At 36.4% G+C, this 26,484-nt stretch overlaps 1 protein-coding gene across 1 annotated transcript in view; it reads left to right on the top strand.

The window, feature by feature from the left end:
* Positions 1-26,484, top strand: part of DACH1 (dachshund family transcription factor 1) — a 423,135-nt gene that overhangs the window by 226,139 nt on the left and 170,512 nt on the right. Inside the window, exon 3 of the mRNA XM_047756207.1 lies at positions 7,649-7,810. Coding sequence (XP_047612163.1) covers positions 7,649-7,810 — 162 coding nt within the window. The remainder of the gene's footprint in view (positions 1-7,648; positions 7,811-26,484) is intronic.

The raw sequence follows: 26,484 nt of genomic DNA, 5'->3' as shown, positions 1-26,484 counted from the left end.
GTGTAAAAGTAGACAACATATCAAACATTTGGAAGTCATCTTAATGTCTTTGAAACCAAAGATCAAAGATTAGACCTTTCAAGTTAATGAGCAAACAAACAGATCAGAGAAAGAATTTGACAGCAATATGTCTCTTTTATTGATATTTATAATCTATAGTTGTAATCTACTCTTTAAAACTAGGGGTACCAACTTATTTGAAATGAATAGAATGGGGATACTTTTCCCTTTTTAGAGAGCGCAATCAGGATTGTATAACAATAGTTGAAGGATTTAAAGGCTATTTTGATAAAAATTGAGAGCAGAAGAAAAATGCTATCTTTGCAAAGCAAAATAAGGCTCTTAAGTGATAATAATGCCAGCTTCCCTTCCAAATGATAAACCCATGGATTGGTTTTAGGATATTGCATTTGAAGTAGCAGGCTTTGTATCAATATAGCACAGGGTGAGATTTAGTGATCTTATGATAAATTTGGTCAATGTAAACTGCTAAATCAAATGATTTGATAGAAACATGGTTTTCAGGTATCTTACAGGTGTCTGCACTGTTAGATAGATTTTGTCATATTTGCATATTTGGAGCTAAATAAAGGTAAAACTAAATAAAGACATGATGGATATTATGGGTTACTTGATAATATTGCCTCCCATTTTCAGAGGACTTAGTATATGTTCATGCTGACGTGTGACTTATTTTACCTTTATTCTCCACAACACCTCTGTGAGGTCGGAATGCCTATCTCTGTTTTAAAGATAGGAATTTTGAAGCCTTAGGAATTATATAACTTGCTGCAGAGTTTCAGGTAAATTTGATGCGTGTTGTCCAAAGTTTGTATGGCTTGTTGGAGTGTTTTTTTTTTTTTTTTTTTTCTAAAGTCTGTGTGTTCACTCCTTATAGGATAGTGAGTTTGGATAACTAGTAATTTCCATGCAGTCACTTTTCAACAAGAACTTTAAAAGATTTTTTGTTTGTTTGTTTCTTTGTCTTTTGTCTTTTTAGGGCTGCACCCACAGCATATGGAGGTTTCCAGCCTAGGGGTCTAATCAGAGCTGTAGCTGCTGGCCACAGCCACAGCAATGCCAGATCTGAGCCACATCTGCGACCTACACCACAGCTCACTCAATGCTGGATCCTTAACCTACTGAGCAAGGCCAGGGATCAAACCTGCTACCTCATGGTTCCTATTGGATTTGCTTCCACTGAGTCACGACAGAAACTCCAGAACTTTAAAAGATTTTAATGGGGCATCAGAAAATAAAAATACAAGTGAAAGTAATCTCTAAGCCAAGATAAAAATAAAGAATTTCTAACAAGTATTAGTATTAGTATAGAATTTGCTCTTGAGAAGTAGAGTAGAATGGACCCTGCAGCAATGAGTTTGTAGAGTAATTCAGACGCTAATATGACAAGCTGTGTTTCTAAATTTGGGTAAAATTATATTCATTCTTTTGAATTGCTAGCAATAGAGTTATCAAAGATCAAATAGGAAAAAAAAAACCTAAGTATTTTTGCATAATATAAGGCATATGGGCTTTAATCTCAGTTCAATGCACAGTCCCTTTCCTAAGGGCCAATCAGAGTCTAGGAGTTGCATAATCTATAACTTATTATCCTTCTTCTGAAGGAAAAATATCTTTTTTAAACAAAATTTCCCAATTCATTGTATTATCAGTGGCAAATGAATATTAAATATATGTTAAAGTTTCCCCATTTTTTTTTTGTCTTTTTTTCTAGGGCCGCATGCGCGGCATATGGAGGTTCCCAGGCTAGATGTCTAATCGGAGCTGTAGCCACCGGCCTACACCAGAGCCACAGCAACGCCAGATACAAGCTGCGTCTGGGATCTACACCACAGCTCATGGCAACGCCAGATCCTTAACCCACTGAAGGAGGCCAGGGATCGAACCTCATGGATGCTAGTTGGGTTTGCTAACCACTGAGCAACGATGGGAACTCCTACATTTGACTTCTCAATTCATTATGTATTTTTGTCTTTGGGTATGAGATACTGTAATTGTTCTTGGAGAGTGTAAAAAAAGTCCGTTTGGGGAGGTAAAATATATGAATTAATCATTCCTTAGTGTAAGAGACTGTTACACACACACACACACAGACACAGAGTGTAATATTTTCCCCATTCACCGGATTGAAAGAAATCCGGTGAAAATGGACTCGGGAGCAATTACCCAAGTTGTTTAATTAGCAGTTACTGTATATACTAAATAGATTTGTATGTGTAAGTAGTTGGTTGAGTTAATAACGTGCATGACTATTGCATCTATAACATACAGAAGTGCCGCATTACCTGGCTGGCCTCTTTTCTGCTGCTGTGATGGGCTAGAGGCAATAAAACTCACCTTTCCAAAGTCTTCCCCACATTGCATCAGTATGTTTCAGATTCTGATTCTTGGTCCAACCAGATTTTGTATTTTAACAAGTTTCCTTGCTGATTCTTAAGCATACTCACTTTCTAAAACCACTGCCATTATGATCTACCTGGCTAATAAGCTTTTACTGTGAGATGTGGACTCACTTTAATGTACACCACTAACATCAAATAATCTAAGAGCCATGAATATCAGAATCGACCTGTTAAAAGATAAAAACACAGATTTCTGGACTTCCCGCCGGGCTCAGTGGAAACGAACCTGACTAGTATCCATGAGGACGTAGGTTCGATCCCTGGCGTCACTCAGTGGGTTAAGGATCCAGCATTGCCTTGAGCTGTGGCATAGTTCACAGATGCGGCTCAGATCTGGTGTTGCTGTGGCTGTGGTGAAGGCCAGTGGCTACAGCTCCTATTCCACCCCTAGCCTGGGAACCTCCATATGCCGTGGGAGTGGCCCTAAGAAGAGCAAACAAACAAAAAACAAAAACAAAACCCCAAAAATGGCACAGATTTTCTCAGTCCATCCCGGAGACACACTCCTTGCATCTGGAATCAGAGGAAGATAATCTTCAACTTTACATGGCCTGCAGCTGGATTTGTTGTAGATTATCATTTGAGAAACACTGAATTACCTAGTTCCCAAGGAAAGCTGGCTTGTTTTGATGGGGAAGAGTGAAAAACAGTCATACATTTGCAGTAAAAGATCCTTCAGGAGTTCCCGTCGTGGCGCAGTGGTTAACGAATCCGACTAGGAACCATGAGGTTGCAGGTTCGATCCCTAGCCTGGCTCAGTGGGTTGAGGATCTGGCGTTGCCGTGAGCTGTGGTGTAGGTTGCAGATGCAGCTCGGATCCCACGTTGCTGTGGCTCTGGCGTAGGCTGGCAGCTACAGCTTCAATTGGACCCCTAGCCTGGGAACCTCCATATGCTGCGGGAGCGGCCCAAAAAATGGCCAAAAAAAAAAAAAAAATCCTTCAGGGTGGGATACTGAAGGAGAGGGTAACAAAAATCTCTAAATCTGAGGCGGGGTGGGGGGGAGGGCAGGGAGGGAGGGTTCTAAGTGAGAAAAGGTTGGGCAGGAAGGGAAAGTGTCAGTGTTGTGGGTTGCCAGTGTTGACACAAGCAGGCCATTCTTGATTACATAGGAAGTGCTTTCACAGTGTGAATTCTCTATGAAGTACACACCGAAAACTAGTTATTTTGTGAATTTATTCCACTCATTTTTTTCAAAGACAGCTTCATTAGGGAATAAAATATACAGTCGAACCTCTTTCCAAAGCAAGTGTATAGGGAGTTTGCATTGTGGCATGGCAGGGTAAGGATCCAGCATTGTCTCAGCTGCAGAGCAGGTTAGATCCCTGGCCTGGTGTAGTGGGTGAAGGATGAGCATAGCATATTTGTTGCTGCAGCTGTGGCACAGGCCGATCCCTGGCCTCGGAACTTTCATGTGCTGTTGGTGTGGCTAAAAAAGAAAAAAAAAAAGAATATGTCAAAGGAATATATGTACACTGGTTCACTTTAGTACAGCAGAAAGTGGCACAACACTGTAAATCAATTATAATACAAAAAATAAGCAAGTGTGTAGATTCTAAGTTAAGAGTTTACTAAAGACAGCAAATCGGAGAGGATTTGAGAATTACATCAAAGATTTGAAAGGGCCCTGGCAAGCCCAACAGGAAGTCCAGTAAATGCAGAGGGAGTGAGACCTTTGTGATTCAATCCAACCCTAGGCAGATGTGGCTTTGGAGAGTAAACAATTTTTATTAAATTAATGAGATTTGCTACTCCTCATATATTTCTATGGGCTATAATACGATGTTTTAAATTACTTAATGTTGATATTGTCAAAATAATGCTCATATTTCTCCTGTGGCTTTCCACATCATCTAGTTTGAGAAGTTTTGTATTGTTCTTTATTTCCTTTGGTGACACTTTGTGCCAGTCTTTGTAGTCAAAGTTTGGGATACACATACGAAGAAAGTATTTCCATCCTTTCAGTGTTATAACCTCCTTAGAGAAGCTAGACCTGAACCTGCCCCCGCCACCCAGCAAAACACACATTGCCCAAAAAAAGAGCCAAACACACGTTAAGGGACTGAATTTCTGTTCTCAGATCACACATTAAAGCAACCTGAGGAACAGTAAAAACAACCAAAATATATAGATGTAGGGGCCCTAAGGAGAATCTTAGATGACTGGACTCAGCTACTTGCATAATCTTAAAGTTCCATGAGTAAATCTGATGCACAAAGAATGCAAAATCTTACTCAGCGGGCCTGAGAACACAAGTAAGTGGACCACTGGCTCTGCTCATGTGGGAAGGTCAGCTTTTGCAAAGAAGCTGTCCTTTGAGTCTTAGGCTAATCCTGGAAATGTTGGACCTTTTTTCCAGGTAGATCGAAGAGTCAGAAAGCAGAGCCTGATCCTCCCAGAGAACATATTTAAGCCATCACATGATGGATGCAAGGGCAGGTCTAGGGCAGGGGGCTGGGGAGCTTTTCTAGAAAGTGTGACAACATGTGCAAATCTGGCTTGAAAGAGGAAATGTAGTCCATTAGAGGACATGAAAGGAGCACAGAGAGCAAGGGGGCCCTGGGGGAAAGATGATGCTACAGAGATAAGTAGGGGACTAAGCCCACAGGGCTCTGACAGCCACGTGAAGCTTCCAGCTTTCCCTCAGAGTGGGCTTGGAATGCCATGATTGGATTTTTGCTTTCATAAGGTTATGTTGACTGCCGTAGGAATAATAAGAGATTGGAGGTAGGAAAAAGTAGAAGCTGTTAAGAGACAATGGCAGGACTCCAGGGAAGAAAAAGTGGCAGCTTGCACTAGGGGGAACCAGTGGAGACAGAGAAAATTGGCTGAATTTGAAAGCTATTAAAGAATTAAATTTGAGGACCCATCAAACAACCAGGTGAGTTAGTGCAGCTGAAATCAGCAGCTGTTGCAAATGTCATAGCTTTCTTCCTGCCTTTATGAAACCAGACTAAAATAGACATATAGTTACACACACATGTAGATGTTCGAATTTGTATTTGAAATGTAAACTGGGCGGGGGGTCGGGTGGGGATTGTCAAATGGAAAAATAGATCTGAGATCAGGTAAATAATAAAATCATGAAAGGCATTTTTTAAAGTCAAGGGTTAATGCAGGCAGCTCAGGAAAGTAGGATTCTTCTCGCTGAGGGGGCTGCGGCCATCCTGCCACATCCTGCAGGAGTCATAGCTAGGTCTGGGCTTGATTTACTAAAGATTCAGGCAAGACATGTCCAGTTTTTTCGAAAGATGGTACAGTGTTCTTTACATAGTTTACCTTAGTTAATCCTTCTGTCACCCCTTATGAATAGGGTGACTTTACAGATGAAGAAGCCATACTTAAGATTTTATAGCTTGTCTAAACTCATATCACACATAGTTATGTTTCATGCCACTGAGTTTGATTCAGGTCTATCCAGTAGTAACAATCATATCTCAGGTTGTGGGTTTGTCTTTCTTATTTGAATACTATGGAACAAGATTTACCTGCCCTATAAATAAAGGAGAAAGACCTTAGACATGCCATAAATTGGAGATACGACAACACCAGGCAATGGAGGGAAAGGACAAGTGGGATGTTCCCATTTGTGACAAGGCGAAATTGAGGAAGAGGGATTTTCTGGGAAACACACGGAGAATTTTAAGAGAACAGGAAAGAAAATGTTCTGAAACATCTTTGAAGGAAATGAGTAACTGGGGAGAAAATTCAATCATAGGAAGATGAGAGAATCAGTTCAAGTTGGGACTTAAAAGGCAAAAAGTGTTCAGTCTGGACCCAGATGAATTCCTTGAGTTCAGATCAGCGCCTTTTTAGGGGACAGTTATCAGTTTGTCATGCAAAGATCCTCTCTGACGTTCTTGTTGCATTGCAGTGAAAGTTGTCCAGGTCTCTTTAGTCTGATCTGAAGGAAAGGTGAGGTGTTCTCCTAACCCCTTAAAAAAAAAAATAGCACTGATTTCCAGGGAAAAGGATTTCTCAAGGTTCCTGAGGCTGTCACTTATTTGCGGTAGTAACTAGAACTGATGATTAGTGGGGAGGAAAAGGGGAGAGGTGTTCAGGTTCTGATCCACCAGCTGCAAGTGGAAATAAATCACACAGATAAATTCAAACCTGGCTGAAGCTCTATAGCCAGAAACTCTGAAGCAGATACAGCCGAAGGAGTATGAGGGTGGTGGTGGGGATGGGGGTGGGGTTTGGGGTGGGGGTTGGTATATGTGTTCCCATAGTCAGTCAAAGTCTTAGAGTTTGAAATAATATAGCATAGAAAAACTTGACAAAATCCTAATATCCACTCATACAGTGGTAAATTTGATATAATACACATAATAAAAAATATAAATCCAAAATGCACAGAGAGATTATTGACATATTTCAGTGTCTGTCATTTTGCAGAAGAGTGCCAGGATGAAGTGAATTGACTTGGTAAATTTCACCCATTTAAGTAAAGCATACCACTCCTCTGCTCAAAAACTTTTGCTGCTTACCTAGCGTCCTTCCATAAAGCAGGGTCTTAGCCTTCTGATCTTCTGTATCTGGTCTCAAAATGTATTTCTAGTCTCATGCTCACTCCTCCCTCCTGTTTTCTGGATGAACAGAAACAAACTATTTTGAGCAGACATCACGGCATAGTGGTTAGAAGTGCCTACTCTGGGGCTAGCATCCTAGAAGCTGGGAAGGAGGGGGGTAAGTGAGTCAGGGGACAGGGATAGATATTTCAGATAAAGGCAATGGCCTTTGTGAAGGCACAGGCTGAAAGAGGCAGAGCACCGGTGGATCCTGGGGCCATGTTCAGCATGTGTGGCATGAGAATAGGGAAACTTGGGGTGATGAGGTAGGCTTCTAGTTCTAATGAAAAGCTTTGTGAATTAGGATAAACAGTTCGGATGTTTCCCCCATTTGGGCAGCTGATGAGGATTTGAGGCAGGCAGGGGATGTCATGTTCTGATGGTTTTGTTTGAGAGAGAGTTCTGATTGCATTTTTACCACCATCCTTCTATGTATGAATTATGTTTCTGCTAATATCGTATGTGAGATTTTACAGAGCTCTCTTCATTACGTCAAAGTTGTTTCACTGCTTAGTTGGGAATAAATGAATGATACCAGAGTGTTGCATAAAGGAAACAGGCAGGCTGATATGTTTGTCTCTGCACTGTGTTAGGTACATGGACTATTGCTTGAAAAATCAGAATTTGAATTACCTCGTTTTTAATTTATTCTTTTAAGGTTTGACAGCAGCAGCTGCGGCAGCTGCCGCTGCTACCAACGCAGCTATCGCCGAAGCAATGAAGGTGAAAAAAATCAAATTAGAAGCTATGAGCAACTATCATGCCAGTAATAACCAACATGGAGCAGATTCTGAAAACGGGGACATGAATTCAAGCGTTGGTAAGTTTTGTGTTCACTGAAACTTACTGTGATCATTCTACTACTAAATGACTTTCTTTTCCAGAACCCAACTATTGGCTTCCCATTCAAGAAGTTGGTACCTTTAGCTTTGAAAATAATGTACATTTTGAAGAAACCAATTAGACTCTATAACAACATGCACGCTAAATAATTAGCAATGTTATTTTTAAATATAAAATTAACTTTAGGTCTGCAACTTATACTCTAAGATTTCACTTAAAATCTTTCATAATACTAGTAAACTTTAACAGAATTCTGAAATACTGATTATAGTCAAAGTGATGGAGGAATATTTACAAAACACAACCACACGCTATCTTTTTTTTTATTCTTAGTGCATTGGTTGTCAAATAAGAAATGTGCCTTAGCAGCAAAACATATAAACTTAATTTTTTTCATGTGCTGCCAAGAATAAGAATTACACTGATAATGAATTTTTTTCTATATATACCCACTACCAGTTTCTCTTATTTAAAAATAAAATGCAACTTTAATTTCTCAATTTGATCATTTTCTTTATTGAGGTATAGAGAGGAGAAAAGTTGATAGTTGCTATTTAAACCAACAAAAGAACAGCTTTCTCTTTGCTGAATTCATTTGGGTAATATGTTCTGTCAGATACAACTTCAAATGAGGGTTAAATTTTTATTGATGACAACTTTAGCGTCTGTGTGTCAGTGAGATAAAATATTTTATTCTGCCACTGTACTGTATTATTTCCCTATAGAAAGGAGACATCATGCTCAAAATGTAATTTAACAAGAAGAATATGGATACAACAAGAGGTACACAGATACTATATCCAGCATAGATGTTCACAAGGAATAACTGATGGCCGTTCAGTTAGATTTTGTTGTTGTTGTTGTTGTTGCAGCATTTTAACAGATTATTTCTTTAAATAATCAGCATCTCCCTACTCTCCATCCATTGACCTGGGAAGGGTGCAGGAAGGAATCCTGTGGACTTAAGTGATAATCATTTTCACTATAGTTCTATGGAATCATGTGCTAGATCTGAATAACAGTAGGAAGGAATTTTAAAACATACACACAAAGCACAAAATGCCACTGCTCCAGTGATGCCAAGGGGGTAGGTAGCTTCTAATGTTAAAAGGGGAAAGAACTTTTGAGCAGAACTGGAAAAGATAAATAGAAAAGGAGGGGCATTAATGGGTTGGGTTGAAAGTATGGTAAAGAAGGTGGTAGCCGTTCTTAGGAGGATAATGGATGTGGAAGGGAGCCAAAGATATGGCTCGAAAACTGAAAGGGACAAAGGGAAAGAGCAATGCTTGCATTGGCGGTGCTTCTAGCGAGAAGATGAAGGGAGGTGACTGTTTAGGTCATGGTTACACACATCAATTTGACCTTTCAAAAGTTGAAAACAGTGTTGGAGTTCCTGTAGTAGCTCAGTGGTTAACGAACCCCACTAGCATCTGTGAGGACTCGGGTTTGATACCTGGCCTCGCTCCGTGGGTTAAGGATCTGGTGTTGCCTTGAGCTGTGGTTTTGGTTGCAGAGGTGGCTTGGATCTGTGTTGCTGTGGCGGTGGCGTAGGCTGGCAGATGTAGCTCTGATTTGATCCCTAGCCTGGGACGTCCATATGCTGCCGGTGTGGCCCCCCCAAAGCAAAACAACAACAAAAACAGTGTTGAGGTAAAATGAAAGAACTGTTATTCTCTTTTTAGAACTGATGAATGCATATTATTTTAAAGCGGTGGTCTTTTACTATGGCCTATAAAAGAGAATGCAATTGGACACTTTGATAAACAAGCACTTGGCTACTATAAACTATAGTTATAATCACAAAACACAATATGGATTGTTTTCGAATTTGTAGAAGAGTAAGTCTTTAATGAAGGCTGTTTTGGGTAGTTGGTATTGGGAAGAGGGATCTTTAAATTAAATAGTTTAATAACATTTAAAGCAAAATATCTGAAAACATGATATCTCTGTTCAAATATCCTGAGCAGCAGAGCAAAAGTTGACTTTGGAGAGCCCAATAGACATAATATAAAGAGTACATAGCTCATAAATAAGCACTGACATACATTTGATGTTTGATATTATAGCATAACATTTGCCTTCTGACCCAATTATAGCTTATCATCATTATTTTGGTACCTAGGCTATCACAGTAACTTAAGAAATAATTTGAATTTTCTTTTGGGTTTTCATAGGAAGAAATCGCTTTTCTTCCATTAAGGTATTTTCTTGCTAGTTTACATTGCTTTTTACTTTTGACACCTATCATCCAATTTGAGCCAGAAGTAGAAATGTATTTGTATTTTCCTAGAGGGTCTTCATATCTTGAGATTGTGTCAACATTAGCGCATTGCTAGTCCCTAAGGCATATAGATCCTGTGTATTAGATATCTGTAACTAATTTGGGGGAAAATGTTATCGTTGCCATTTTTATTCTCTTCTCACATACTGCTGTCCTCTAAGAATCTGTGATTTATTACCCTTCCCAAGCACACCCCCTGCCCCCTTCTTTATCTAGAGATCAGGGAAAAGAGGGTTTGGGGGGAGGGATAGGGTAGAATGCCAAGCATACAGGGTGGGGGGAGGTCGGGGCTGAGCTCCCATAGATCACAGCAGTTGCTGAGTTGAGCCGTTGTTTTAAATTGGGCCCCTGTCTTCTCCAGTTCTGCCTCGTGGTAAGTGTTCAGTAACTACTTGCTCTGTGACTTTGGAAAGTTATGTGAACCTTCCGAGCCTCACATTCCACATCTGAAAAATGGTGTAACTAAGAGTATCTACATCATGAGAATTAAAGGAAATCCTATTTGTCGAGTGTTTATCATTTTATTCATTACAATGCCTGTTTATCACATTTTTGGGGTCACCCCTAAAGTTAGTCGTTGCGGTAGTGCTTTTGCTGTTATCATTGCCATCAATTATTATTATTTACTCCAGAAAATTAACTTCATTCTCTTTTTACAGCCATCCACTGCTTCGTCCTTTGTTTTCTTCTCTCTGCTTGGTATCATTTGTTAAGCTGCAGGCGGGTGAGGAAATTGGGGGGCAGCTCTTACGTCATTTGGATTTTGTTGTATGTTTGATCTTAACTTCTAGGAACACAAAAATAGTCCTAATACAGTCTCAGGACTCACAGGGCCTTCAGTCTTCTGGGCGGAGTGGCTACACAGCAGACAGTCATAACAGGATGTGGTGGATCCCTAGGCAACATCAGATAGCACGAGATACTTTAGGAAGTGGTATGGAAACCTATGAATTTCAGGAGGAATCCCAAGACTCTCAAAAGCCTTATATTTCAGAATACACATCCTGCTCTCATGAATCTATCACTTGGCCCTTTGAAGCAGTGAAACCCCTCAGAGAGGTGCTACTTAAATGATGTATTGTTACTGCTCAGCCCTCCCCAAATCCAGTGATGTTTTGGAAGTCAAATCAAGGTTCTTTTTTTACCTCTTTCAACTCTTCTGGCTCCCCAGTTCTGTTAAACATTTCAGGCATCTCTTTACCGAAACACTTTTTATTTCCCATAGTGGTAAATAAATCCTTATTGCCCCTGGAAAATTGATTTTGTCTTTACTTGGTTTGGTTGACTTCGGCTTAGTGAAGTGAAGGGATATTTTTATTATAGATGATCCTTTCGAGTTCTTACTATGAATTGTAAAAATTAGCCGGAGAAAAAAAACATATTTAAAGAACCCTAGGACACTGTGACAAATAATTATTTTGTATCCCAATTTTACATGGTAACCTTGAGCTCACATCTTTCCAACAGAACGATCACTTCTAGGAGGAAGTGAGGACTTGAGGATAGATCCGAGCAAGGCATCAGTGCGCTGAGTAAAATATATGGTCATGTCGCCATTCTCCCTCATCCACAATCAATTGGATTCTTTTAGTTTAATATTTACTTGCTAAGATGAGATGCTAGTCTGCATGGTGATAAACAGTCTGCTCCTGGCATCTGAAGGTGACCTGTCAGTTCATATGGACAAATCTCCTGCTTACTGAAATGTACAAAATAAATCATTAAAGCAGGCAGGTGCTCATTCCCAGATTTAAATCACCATAGATTTATGATTTGAATTAATGCTTCATTTGGCCATAGAAATAGATGCTGAGACAAATGATATGCACTGGTTGGGGTTTCCATACTGTAGCCATCCTGATATTGATTACTGAGATGTCTTTGCAATCTCTTGTTTATATCAAGTACTATCTTGTGACAGGTTGGCTGATATGAGCTACATTGCAGATAAGAAGGAAAAATGTCCTGGATTCTTTTTAGTGGCAACACTATCCACAACATACAGGCCAGATAAATTGCTATTTTTTTGCTTTGAGGACTGATCTACATAACCAGCTTAAAAAATGCTGCTTGGAAATTGGGACTGGGATATTGGAAAGGCAGAATTTAAAACCGGTGAACCCAAGGTCAATTCCATAGTCTCTATAGCTGTGTTTTATCTGCTTATCTTTTTTTTTTTTTTGGCATCATGCACATTTTTGAGGACACCAAATTAATCACAATCGATTTAATCTAAACAAAGGAAACTTAATTTTACTTCTAGTTTTAAAATGCTATATAAATATTGACATAGTGAGCATCTCTTAATAGTTTCTCTGTTATTTAAATACTTGCTAAACCTAATATCTTACTCCCTTAACTAATGACAACAAAGGAAACGACTCTTTAAAGATAAATACATTAAATATTACTCCCAAGTGCATGAGTTTGTGGACTGCAATTTACCAAGAGGCAGGAAAAGAGTGCATTTTTACTTCTCTTAACATTTTATTTAAGGAAAACACTATGTACACAGTTTAAAGAATACTCGGAGGATTTAAGAGGGACCTTTGCCACCAGCTAATATCTGACTCATGGAACTGGTAAACAGCTATCAACAATAGTAGATTGCTTGCTTGGTAGGAAATGAGTTCATATCTATTCAAAATGTGATCTCAAAACAGATGTCCCAAGAAAATCTTATTGTTTAAACTACAGCCAGAACCCCCTAGCTGCTGGTATTTCTTTAAGGAAGTGAAGTAAGTCTTCAGAATTTCTCTTTCTGAACACTGTGGAAAGTCTGCGAGAATAGCCTGATGCAGAGATCCACAAATCTGAATGCCTTTCATATGCCTGAAAGATAAGATTCTTTTGCATTTTCCCAAACTTGCGATAGTCACAAGGATGTAGGAGTTTCAAGTGAAAACGAGAGCTTAAGTTTGGGATTAAACAGCTGTATTACCTGCTATTCCTTGTTCCTCACTTCTGTCCACTAACCAACAAAACAAAACAATTAAAAAAAAAAAAACAAGAACCCTGGACGATAGAGAGATAAAATTATCTTTCCCAGCTGACCATCCTCTTATCTTTTTTTTTTTTAAACAATTCCCAAAGAAATAAAATAGTTTACACTGTAGTCATTTCCTTTCTTCTATCTCACGTGTCTATTTGGAAGGAAAACTTAATTTTATGATTTCAGGAAAAAGTCTTGGAGACCTTGAGAAAGCAAATAAAAGGAAACTGAGAACACAGGCCACCAAGCAAAGCTCTGGAGTTGCACACTGGATTCTCTGCCTTGGCAATGTTAATGAACCTCAAATCCTTCCTATAATTAGATGAGGGAATTGCTTATATTTTCAAACAGATGATGCTGCTATAATGAAACGATTGACAGGGAATTTAAAAGTGTCTACAGTAGTCATTTGGTTTCTGTTATAAAAAAAAAGTTTAAAAAGAAGATTGGCTTTAGACATAGGTCCTGAGAGAGGTGGTAATTTACATAGCATGCTATGACAGGTGTCTTTGTATGGTGAGGAAATAAAGTGGAAGACGAGAGAAATGATGGGCAGGTCTAGCAATTTTTGGGGAGGGGGTGTCCTATGCTTATTCTGCTTAGGTTCTTTAAAAGGGGCCGAGACTCAAGAGATGGATCCGGATTGAGTGCACAGCTGTAACTGCTGATGAGCTAATTGCTCCTTATCTCTCAGCCCCATTCATCTTCATTTTTTACCAATTACTGAGAATTATCTGTGTTCTCAGTTGGATATGAGAGTTAATCCTTTTTGGTTAAGCTGGCAGTACTGTGAGCAGATTCCAAATCGGAGGGTGAAAAAGCCAAAGCAAGCTTGCTCTAAAAATGTCTCCAGTTCAATTACAGTATCACTGATTCATAAGAAATTTGCCATTGTTTCACAGATTAAATGTGGAAAGTTTTTTTTTTTTTTTAAAAAAAACTTAATGTTTCTTTGCCTCACAATGATTAAGATCTTTCTTCCTGTCTGATGAGTAAAATTGAACAATATTAACAGCCAGGGTCTTGTAAACATGGAAACACACAAGACTACCCTAAAAGGCCAAAAAATTCTGACACATGAAAGGAGAGCTATTTTAGAATTGATAGCTGTCAATTTATATGTAAACACTTTTAATCAATGCTTTGCTTTCTGTAGCTTCACATGTGGTGAGGAAACTATGCCCAAACATAAACCTTTTCACAAATGTCACATTAGTGGAATTTTAATGGAAAGACCACATAAGCATCTCCTAAAAGTGTATGAGGTGTCATGGTTTGAAATTCAATTGGTGGTGAATAAGCCATATGGTTCACATCATTTCTTATGTGAAAGATGTCTTCATATTCTGACATTTCACACAAAATTGCTTAGTCCAACAATAAAAAACTGCAAAGTAGTAGGATACTCTGTCATACTTTTCAGTGCCTTCTTAAATATTTAATATTTCTGGCATTTCTTCTTCATTAAATATTTTAAATAAGGTTATCTAATGTGAAAATATGAAGAATATTTAGCTAACCCAAGGCCAAATTTTCATTTGAACAACTTATCGTGAGATCAAACAAGATGCATCCAAAAACTGGGTTGGGGGAACAGAGAGCAAAATATGCCAGGAGGTTTAGTAATAACATAGTAATAACATAGCTAATAAATAACTTAGCTTCTTAGATAACTCTGTTACTTTCTCAGATTTCTTATGTAATAAATAAGGAGTTTGACGTCCATTTACCCCCTTGGCTCCAACGTTCTTTGATTTTTTTTGAAACTTTAGTAGAAGATACAAAGCACAAATTTATTCTTTACAGTGATTTTTAAATTAAAATGCAAAACTGAAACAACCTAAATATTCAAAACAAGGCATAATTACATATATTGTTAACACATCATTTCACAGATAATATAAGCCTATATGTGATGGAAAATTTTTATTTTGAATATAAGATGAAAAGAGGCACATGTGGTAATACCTGGTCATTTTATTAAGTTGTTTTTCATGATTTTCTAGAAAGTGCTTGGCATCATTTTATATTTTCTCTCATGACATTTTGATCTTCATTGTGCTTGTAAAAGAATAAAAACATTTGTGATCATCATAATAAGTGACTATGGAAAAATACATTTCCATATTAGAAAGAACATTTTCCTCAAAACTATTTAAGCATCTATTTCTTAATCCATTTCGATATATAAAATAATTTGAGTATGATCAATAATATCCACTAGTTACCTATATGAATTATGAAATGTATTGTACGGCATAGATAAGCAGAATGCAGAGAATATTTCTACATTTTATGTCGTGTCTACTTCATTTTCATAGTTTTTAAATTTATATGAACAGTTAGAGAACGTAACTAGAAAAGATTAACACAGAGTTTTTGTTTTGATTTTAATAGTGCTTTCTCCAACCAATGACAGGATAATGAAGTAAACCCGAAATAATTCAAGCATTTCCTACTGGGAAATATAAATTACATGATTTTATCTGATGCTATATCCTTGTGTACCCGTAAAACATAATGAAATGTAACATATATACAATTGGATATATCATAGGCTCCCCATATTCTAGGAGAGTGAATATATTTACGACAGTCTTGGAAAGACAGTTTTCATCGAAGAAAGCCCTAAAAATGATCTTCATCAACCTACATCCACACTCTCTACTGTTTCTAGGAACTTTGAAAACAAACCTTTCAGTCTAAAATAACCCCAGGCCTTATCCAGTCCTTTTAAGATCAGATAACTCTTATTTTATTCATTAATATGATCCTCGATTATTTTGTTTTATATTTTAACTTTATGGGATTGATGATACATGATTAAAATAAATCTTCAGTGTTGTGCTCTGTATATTATCATGTTTGATGATATACATCTTCACATCTTTCATGACGCCCTAGCATTAGAAAACGTATTCTTTCAGATGTTACTAAGGTGTTCATGATCCAACTTTATTGTGAACTCTGAGCCCACTGCTTCTGTCACCTGCCCTAGAGTTTCACCTCTGTATGACTATGATCCTTCTCTCCTTAGTCCAAATATTCCAAAACTGTATAGAGCCATTGGTATGAACCATGACCTGTCAAATTGAATACAAAATAGAATAACTAAATGATAATAAGTAAATAATATAGTAGTTGACATGAACGTCTAAAAATGTCAGTTCACTTAGGAGCAAATAATGTGGCATACATCATCTCGCAGGCTCTCCATACCCGCCCCCCAACCTCCTCCAAATGAAGCTGGATCATTTGGAAGATGGGAAAAATGAAGGATTTAAATATGGTTTTCTTTAACAGCAGGTCATAATGGAAACACAGACCCTTCCATTCAGTGCTGAGAGAATTACCAGTTTGATAATGATTAGGAATGTTGTTATTAAAACAGTATGTGCAGTTCATTTTCAACAGTTTTGAATTAGAGTCTGCACTAATGAAACGGATACGGTTTCCTTCACAAAGGGCAGATCTGTTAGTTAATATCGCTGCAGCAGTGCCTCGCAGACCATGCCTTTAGCTCTATTTGTATTTCACAGCATGATAAGCAAAGAGTGTTGATTTTCAAGGATCCCGCTGATGAAAGGTAATGGCATTATTACATCTTTATCTCAAAAGCAGAACTGAGTGGTAAATGATTTTTTTTTCTCTGTTGCACAAAAGATTTCTTGGTTCGAAAGCCTTTTTTATTTCTTTACATCATTTTCGTCTTGGAAATGATATGTTATTATTTAATGTCTGCACAGCAAGCTTGAAAGCACCTAATAGCGGATGGATTGGAAGTGAAGTACCTCCTGCTCACAGATATGGATCTTCTCAGTCACACGCTGTACCAGCTGTCATCCCAGCCATACTGCTGTGATTTAATTAGTCTGTTTATGTCCTTTCTAATAATATTTCCATCTCTATGAAAGGGCAAATGCGACAGGGACTTTTTCCCTTTCTGGTTCTGCAGACTGGAGAATGTGGCCTACATCTGATATGTGGGGACACAGGATGGAATCACCATTCCTGTCACTTCAAGCTGTTGATAAATTGTTCAGCCAAGAAGTGTACTTACTTCCTTGGGGTCATTTGTAGGCTGAAAGTAATAATCTGCATAGGGACAAAGAAGCGAGGATATGTGTGTATCTGTGAGTATGTGTGTATGTGGTCGCGTGTGTATATGTGTACGTGTGTACACGTAAATATAAATATATAAATATGTACATGGGGGCATTTTAATTTTAAAACAGTTTATAAGAGAAGGATAACTCTGCATTTTTATCAATGCTGCCCATGTCTTAATGGCACAAATTTAAGTCTCTTTCATCAATTGAGTTCACACAAAATTCTGACATTTCAGGAGTTCTCAGAAAAGTTTTTCCTTTTTCCAGATGAAAATTCAAAATGCAAGTCATACATCTGGAATTTGACCTGTACATCTGCACAGATGGGTGTTTTGGGGAGAGATCTCTGTTTTATATAGACAATACATTTTAGGATATCCAGGAAAAGAGGAGTTCACCACCTTCATAGAACATTTAATAATTATAAACTTTTTTTCTAGAAAGTATATTTAACTGGAAAGGAGAGCTCATGTTCAATGCAAGCTAATGACATAGAATTATATAAGAATGCATAAATTAGTAAACATATGTAAAAGAGATAGGCTTTATTAAATATAATGTGGTGACTGACAAATTCATACTCAGGCACTATGCCATTTGAGTGATTCAAACCTACTTCAGAACCCAGTGGCCTTATAAACATTCTTGATTCTGCCTTAGGATTCTATGACCTTCTAATATTCCATGAGACACAGATCCATACAATAGAGATGGAGGGGAAAAAAAAAAAAACAATTTCTGAAACCAATTTTAGTACACTTTCATTCATGTTTGTCTTAGAAGAAAAGCCTACTCATTTATAAATAATCTGTTAACTAGTTTTCTGGGTTTTAGCTGTTTATTGGAAATAAATTGCTTTTTTTCTTTATTTCTCTATGATTTGTTGAAGTACTGAAATTGTGTTATTACAGGGCCTTCCAGTATATTTTCTTTCTGGATTGTCTCATTTTTGCTTGTATTTTTCTGTTTTTATTCTCTCATCTTTCACATTTAGATAATCCAACTACACTTTTTTCGGAGTGGGACTTGTTAAATCAATGGGTATATTGATAGTAGAAGCCCAATATTCATTTTATGTGAAAATATCAAGGTTAAAAATGCTAATCTTACCAGGGTGGTCAAATTGTTTTAAAATGATTTCCTTTAGCCACCTAAATGTCAGCCTCCTAGTGCTGCCAGTTTTAATGCACACAGGCATGTATTTAGTTTCTTCTCGTGCTTTCATATACTTACCACTGTCCAAATCTATGCCTACATTGAGAGAAAAAGGTCAGACTCTATAATCTTTTAAAATAAATATATCAAAATGAGCATCAAATTTAGAAAATTTCTTATTTCTATTAGTAAATAATAACACAATTTCAAATCTGTTAATTCCTTTTCTAGATAACATATTACTTTAGCAATTAAAAAGCTAGACATCACACCACACACACACACACACGCACACGCACACGCACGCATCCATAAGTTTCAGCTTCCAAGAGACTCTCATTAACTTACTATTAGTATAAACTGAATTTACTAACTATATTGATTTTCTTGATTATTTTATTTTGGAAAAATATAGAAATACTTATCTGGCTTTTTGGTTATCTTTTCATCGAGGTGTAATTTCACCATTTCTCCACATTTGCTGTACTATGGAATGTAAATGTTGATGATTAAGTTATCGTGACATGAACCATTTTGACGCCTTGAAAAAACTCACCACGAAGCATTTGATGGTATTTTTTATTAATTGGATAAATGAATTGTGAGATGTGTGATTGCATGATGATGTACTCGTTTAGTTGCTGCTTTTTGCTTTTACTAATCTCTGTCATATTGGATTTATAAATGGAATGGAGTGACCTTTGAAACTGTGATGGAAATGAAGAGATAAACACAACTTGAAAGGACAAACCAATTAATATCAATGTGTTTGTTACACATACATGAGGAATTTTAATCCTGTGCTCTCTACAGTAAATTTCTGATTCATTTGAAGAGTAAAGGAACAGACTTTTTGATAGTTAATGATTTTAACCTTATTTTTTCCTAAGAATGTAACTGTATATAACTATATATATAATGAACAATTAGCTTGTTTTTAGTGCATGAAAAGTTGACTCTACTTTTAAAATGTTGACAATATTCCCCTTTAATAGAAAAGAAGTTAACTTTGTACATACATATCTTCAAACATATTCACATATAAGGCATTCACCTAAAATCATCTTACATGTTTTTAACTAAATATAGTGTAATTTTGACCACAGTAAATCCTTAGATAACCTCCCTTTTGTAAATGTAGACTCATAACTGATCCTCTGCCATTGTCCGTAGATTACTTTGTAAAAAAAAAAAAAATCATGATTCAGTAATCATAAATAAAGCGTTTATTATTTTAACCTGATGACTAGTAATATTAAGAAATATCTCAAAATCAATAAATATACTTGAGTATCCTTTTAAAATAAAATCTGAGTAGCCATTTATACTTTCTTCTTTACCTCATGCTTTCTTGCTTTGCCCTACCCAGTTTTTAACCTAATTGAGATTATTTTTATAAAAACAAAAAAAACCAAGCCAGTTCTGCTGTGGTGTGAATTTTAGAATACTTGTACATTTTATCCCTTTAATAGCTTAATTATAGAATATAATCAATTTAATATACAGGTTTTGAAATACTGCCATTGATGCACAACAAGGAAAAAAAGCAATACAAGCTTGACATTTTAAAACACCAGCATTGAAAGACTTTCACTTCTAATTGATTTTTAAAAGAGTTCCCTGGAAAAGTGAACTCAGAAATGTTTATAACAGCTTTGGCAACATTCCAAAATGTTTACCACAAAGTGTAACTCAGCAGTTTCTAAGTTCTCCCATCAACTAAGAGAGATGTGTCCCATAATTGGCTTAATCTATGTTGATATTGAACCCCCCCACACACATAGATGTCATGTTTTTTTAAAGACATAAATTCTCAAAAGGGTTAGTTCAAAAGGAGTTTTTACTTTTGCCCATCAGAGAGAAACTACTAAGAATACAATTATGGATATGTATCCAGATCCAGAGCAAAGGCTATGTACCTTTCCTAATTTTCTGAAAATATGTATTTTGTTCTATCTTACTTTTTAAAAAATCCTTTGACCTTCAAACGTTTATTTGGTCAAATTGACAAAAATGATTTTTCAGACATCTTACTGTCATACCCCTCCTTACGGTTGATGGTAGGTGTGAAAAACTTCCTCCGAGCGCTTAAAAAAAATTAATGGACGTGACACCCATTCTATTTTAACAAGTAAGCAGACCAAAATACGAGTAACATTGACCATAAGCAATAACTTTAAAAGGCTACTGCTAAGTATTTCAGGAAAAATGATTCCATTGACTAGTTGTTTGTCAGTTCCTGTACATTTTTTTATTGATTGCTTTTGAATATATGGCCCCGTGATGGAAAATGCTGCTGGTAATATCTTCTCTTTATAGTACCAAACCTACTTCCTGTGATTGATGAGGTGATTTTAAACAGAAGTGAATATACAAGTTTATTTAGATCACTGCTTGCTAATGATACTAATTTGGTAGTAGGATGATTTTTTTGAAATTAAGTCAGAGTAGTAAGTGACTTTGCAACTATTTTATTCTTTCAGGCCTTTCCTTATTGTGTGCTATTTTCTCGGATGTGATATAGCACAATGATGTGATATTTTAAAGCACCATCAACCAGAATGAGTCATTTATTTGTAAAAATTTCTTTTTAAGATGAAGACTGTAGCATAATTGCATAACATCTACTTATTCCCCCAGGAATCTGTAGTGATTTGTGGTTTGAAGTTTCTGTGTCATAAAACTCATGCAGTGCAGGCAGTATTACATTTAGTCAATAACCAGGAATTCTGATTAGTTGGGTATAAATCACTAATGTTGAGAAATAAAGGTGACAAAAACAATGAATAAAAAAGAAACAAGTCGCTAAAAACAGGTAAGGAAGTCATTCAGTAGACAGTTTTACTTAATTTGTCCAAACAATTACCTAATACAAGTTGCATCTGAGAAATAGATTTACATGACAGTGTTGCCCCTCAATACCAAATGCATATCTGCTTTTTTCCAAATTTGAACTATAAAACTACATTTAAAACATTTAAATGTCGTATATGTTTGAATCACACATACACATATACATATCTACATGTATATTTGCTTTTACACTATTCAGAACTCAAGGCCCTATTCTTTCCTAATTTAGATTAAAACAAAACAAAACAAAAACCCTTGATGTAATGCCATTCACCATCATTTTCATTTTCTTGTAACCACAGGTAGTCTTCTGCTGTAGTCATAATTAACCCCAAATTCTAAGATTCATGTGCACCTAATCTTCATGCTTACAGCTTTTCACTGATAGGCCACTTTCCTTTTCTGCTAATCCTCAGACTGCCCCAAACTTCATTAGTCTTTTATAATATTTACCGCCTCCACTTAAGGGAGTTCTTGGCCTGGCAGGGACAGAAAGAGAGCAAACATTAGAGACACTGAGAGAGACAGAGAGAGAGAGAGAGACAGAGGCAGAGAGAGAGAGACGGAATGAGAACATTTGAAGGAAAACTGAGAGGCAACACAACTTTGTGTTTAGTGTTGAGAGCAAAAATATCTGGTGCCTGACTGCGTGAGTGTAAAGCATCGCTCTGTTCTTTACTATTCTTTTTATGATTTTTGGCATTTTAGCAATTTTGTGTTTCAGTTTCTCTGTCCACCTATCTATCTATCTATTTACCTATCATAGGTATAATCATTATAAATATTTCATAGGGCCCCTGGGGATTATTTGGGTTACATTAGTTCTCAGAACACAATGTGACACACTGTAAATACTATATGAAAGTTTATTAAATAAAAAATAAAAATAACATCATACACCCCCCCCCCACACACACGCACAGATATCTTCTAAAATGTTGGGAATTTCCAGTATTCCCAAAGTCTCAGCATATTTTTTAAACCATATTTCTTCCTCCACACGTCTTCCACATTCTTTACTTACTTTACTGGTTAATCCTGAGTGAACATATCCAAAGGGTATTTTATTGATTATTTGCCGTGGTCTGAGATTAGCATCATGTTCAGGTAAGATGCCACCAGATTTAGATTGCATTGCTACACCTTTAAAAAGTAAAAACATATAGAAAGAACGAAACTGTTATTTCATTGGAATATTTTTTTTATTTTTTGGAAAATCAATAATCATCCTGTAAACTTTTAATTGAAAAGTTTTGTCTCATTTTATGTTATCAGACAAAATACATACTCCAACTCTAAAAACAGACATTACTTTATTCAGTGCACATAAGACTTCCTTTAATTAGCCCTTAATAAGCTTGGTTTAACTGGGATTTACGGAAGAACAGTGGTCATTAACATTTGCCAGATTAAGACTGTGTTAATTACTATTGATAGATAAAATAACGTGCAAAAGTGGTTTAAATTATTCCTATACTTATAAATTGAAAATAAGTTTGACGCTTTTAAATAGAAACTATATTTTATTTATACTTTAAATTGAATATTGGCTTCTATACATGAAGGCATAACAATAGGACACATGATATCATGGTCTAAATTTTACATTCTCTTTGTGTTTACCATGAATAAGGGATAATTTTTAAATATATCATTTTGGATAATTTCCTAAAATTTGTGCATAAAAATTTTCATATTTACTTTTATGGCTAATGGTATGTGATTTTAGTAGAAACAAATTTGTTTCTTTTTTTTTTTTGTCTTTTTGCCATTTCTTGGGCCGCTCCCACGGTATGTGGAGGTTCCCAGGCTAGGGGTCGAATCGGAGCTGTAGCTGCCAGCCTACGCCAGAGCCACAGCAACGCGGGATCCGAGCCGCGTCTGCGACCTACACCATAGCTCATGGCAACGCCGGATCGTTAACCCAATGAGCAAGGGCAGGGATCGAACCTGAAACCGCATGGTTCCTAGTCGGATTCGTTAACCACTGTGCCACAACAGGAACTCCCAAATTTGTTTCTTAATTATAACTAACTTCAAAACACTTACTTCCCATTTAGTAACTGATAGGCACAAGTGTTTTCTTCTGTCTTGAAAGGAATTTTTAGAATTGTGGCATTTTTATATTAATCTTGTCTTTTCATATTTATTGTTCCTCTTGATGTCTATTTTTATATCAAATTTGAATTAATAATAAGCAAAGTTTAGCTGGTCTTTCTCCTTCCATGTATCAGTTCTTGGTCATTATATCAAGTGAAGTATTTCTCAGGATTCCTGAAATAGTTTCTGTGTCACTTCTTGGGTCTGCTCTTGTAGAATGAATATATATATATGTATATATGTGTATATGCATATTCCATATTATTCAAAACAGGTCAAGCCACCCATGAGTTCCAAACTGCTAAAACCAATGAAATTCTTTTTGTTTTCATCCTGTAGAAAATTATGCAATTCATTAATTACATTTTTACATTTTGTGGATAATATTAACATCATATTCTCTCTAAATGATTTAGAATACCCTCTTCCATTTAAAGAGCCATAACAAGATTTTAGTATTTGTTCCAGGCAAAATGATTTATAAATAAATACAATTTTATGCCCCAGCATGAACTCTGACTTTGGTCAGTCTTTCCCAGATTTAGTAAGTAGCAATCTTAAAAAAAGATTTTAAACCATATACTCAATCCAGAAAATTTTGAGTCATCCTTGACAGGATGACTCAAAGATAACTGCAAAACAGTCATCCTTGACCCTGTCTTGCATCTGCTGTCTAATGTAATTTGTCGCTGTGTCTGTTTATTCTTCCGCCAAACCATACCTAGGATTCATTTTCCTGTCTACACTGCAACCCAAGCTAGCGTCCCCCAACATAGGCTACTGCAATACCCCCTAATCTGGCCTTCCTGATTTCATTCTTTGCCTTTTATAATCCTCACTTATTATAATAGCTACTGTGTTGACTGTAAATCATAAATTAATTCGTGGGACTTGCCTTTTAAAAAAGCCTTCAATGGCTTTTCATTGTGCTTAGTGTAAAACTCAAGTTTGCATAATAAGGAATGTATTCCACCTCTCCTCCCCAAACTCTTCTGGGTTATTCTGCCCCATTCCATCTTCTCTCCACATTGGCCTTTCTTTTGTTAGGAAATATACACACCTTTGTTTCCCTAGGTATTCTTAATTCTGGCCAGTGAGACTCTCTTCTCTTTATTCTTGACATCCGAGCTCCTATTCATTTTCTAGTCCTTGCTTAAATGTCCTTCTCTGAATGCTAAATTTAAGTTAGTCTCCAGCTCTGCCCTCAACCCATTTTATTCCACACCACTCTGTTCTGCACTTTGAAGAGTTCATGATATCCTTATTTGCAAGTCCATTTGCTTCATGTCTGCCCTGCTCCATGAGACTACCAGGGCATAAGTGGCTTGGCTGCACTGACTAGCATGTACTGTTAGCATATGGCTGTTCAATAATACTCCAGGAGGAGAATGGTGGGATGTTGGAACTAGAAAAAGGCTTGAGCATTTGATAGGCACACCTCTGAGTTTGGGCAGCAGGTAGGAGTGAGCTGGAGCTGGCTCACAAGAGTCAGCTGTCAAAAGTTTTGTAAGCTTAATGTTTTTAAAAAGTCACTATTAAAATTTAAATTATATAAATTTAGAAATAAATAAAAACAATGTTAATAAATACTCAAAACTTAAAAAAAAACCCTCAGGAATAAATGTTTAATGAATGAGTCCTCAGTTAGGCAAGCATACCTTTTTATACATAGCGTTGTTATTGCTAGCTCTCTCTTTGCTCAAGGGATTCTTCTATATTTTCACCAATTAGAGAAATTTGAGATCAGCTCAAGCTGCATTTTGTTCAATGTCAGCTTTCCAGGATTTTATTACTTAAAGTTTTTATTCTCATTTCACATCTTCTTTTTTCTTTTCATTTAATCAGAGACATAAAATGTTAATATTGTTGGCATTTCCATTTTACAGATGAGTAAATTGAATCTCAGAGGAGATAATTTCTTGTCTGACATTTTGTGACTTTTAAGGTAGGGTAACTGAAGGTAGGGTCTGCTGTTTGGACTCCTATACTATAGTGTTCATTTCATGTTATTTAAATAGGGAGAAGAAGGTTGTCTCTTTTTAAAAAAATATTAAATTAGAAATCCAGAAACTTGATTTCCAGTTTAGCTTTTCCAGTTCCTATCTCAGGTGACTTTGAAGTTAAAGTGTAACCTTTATGTACCTTGCTTTTCTAAGCCTGGTTTAATTGCAGGGCTCAGAATTAGAAGCTTTCAATTTATATAATTCTATGATTACATAATATATCATAACATAAGTAATTGGTGTCTTTAAGTCACTGAAATCAACCTCCATATTATGGAAAAGAGAGATAGGATGGGCACTATAGCAATTCAGCAGCTAAATATATTTAAACATTTAAAATTTTGTGGACAGAACCATCTATTATGGAGAATTTGAAAATAAAATTTGAGTTCGTAGCCTACCAACTTTATTATTTATTTATCACTATCCATTCTTTTACCCTTGTCCTGCAAACTGCCCTAAAAAATATAACAAAAATATCATTTGTGACTCTAAATTCCTGTTTAATAACTACCTTTTTAATTCATTCTCCCATGATGGTCTCTCAAATAATATGTATTTGCTACATCTGAGCTGTTTTACACGATATGTTTCTTAGATTATACTATAAACTCTTTGTGGCAGGGACCTTGTCTTTTTATATGCTCTATAAAGCACCATGCATACCTAGGGGATTTTATGAATAATAATAAAAAAGGAGGCAAAAAAGCTTTCATCAGCAGTGTTTTATTTTGCATGTGAATTTAGGGATGAATTCATGCTATTGTCCATATTTCTGGAGAAACAGCTCCTTATATTACAAAAGTGGACTATGAAGAAAGCATGTAATATTAAACCTGAAAATTTACATTGCTGGTATAGGAAAAATAAATGAAGCAATACAATTTGCTTTTTCCTGTCCATTATAAAAATATTGCCAAGTCTGGCATGTGGTTCATAAAATCAAACATTTTCTAACGCAGCTGTGCATAAGGAAATGAAATACTGCAGGTATAAGAAACCACCTGTTTGCCAGAACAGGAGTTTCAGAAAAGATAAACAGATTTTTATATGGGTCCCTGTTGAAGGTCTTTTCTACTATTAATACTAAAACCTTAACTCTGTTCTTCAAACAGGTGGGTTTTTCTTCTTCTTTTCTTTTCTTTTTTTTTTTCTTTT

Source organism: Phacochoerus africanus, chromosome 13 (assembly GCF_016906955.1).
Source record: "Phacochoerus africanus isolate WHEZ1 chromosome 13, ROS_Pafr_v1, whole genome shotgun sequence".
Classification (NCBI taxonomy): Eukaryota; Metazoa; Chordata; class Mammalia; order Artiodactyla; family Suidae; genus Phacochoerus; species Phacochoerus africanus.
This window is presented reverse-complemented; position numbering and strand designations above follow the sequence as displayed.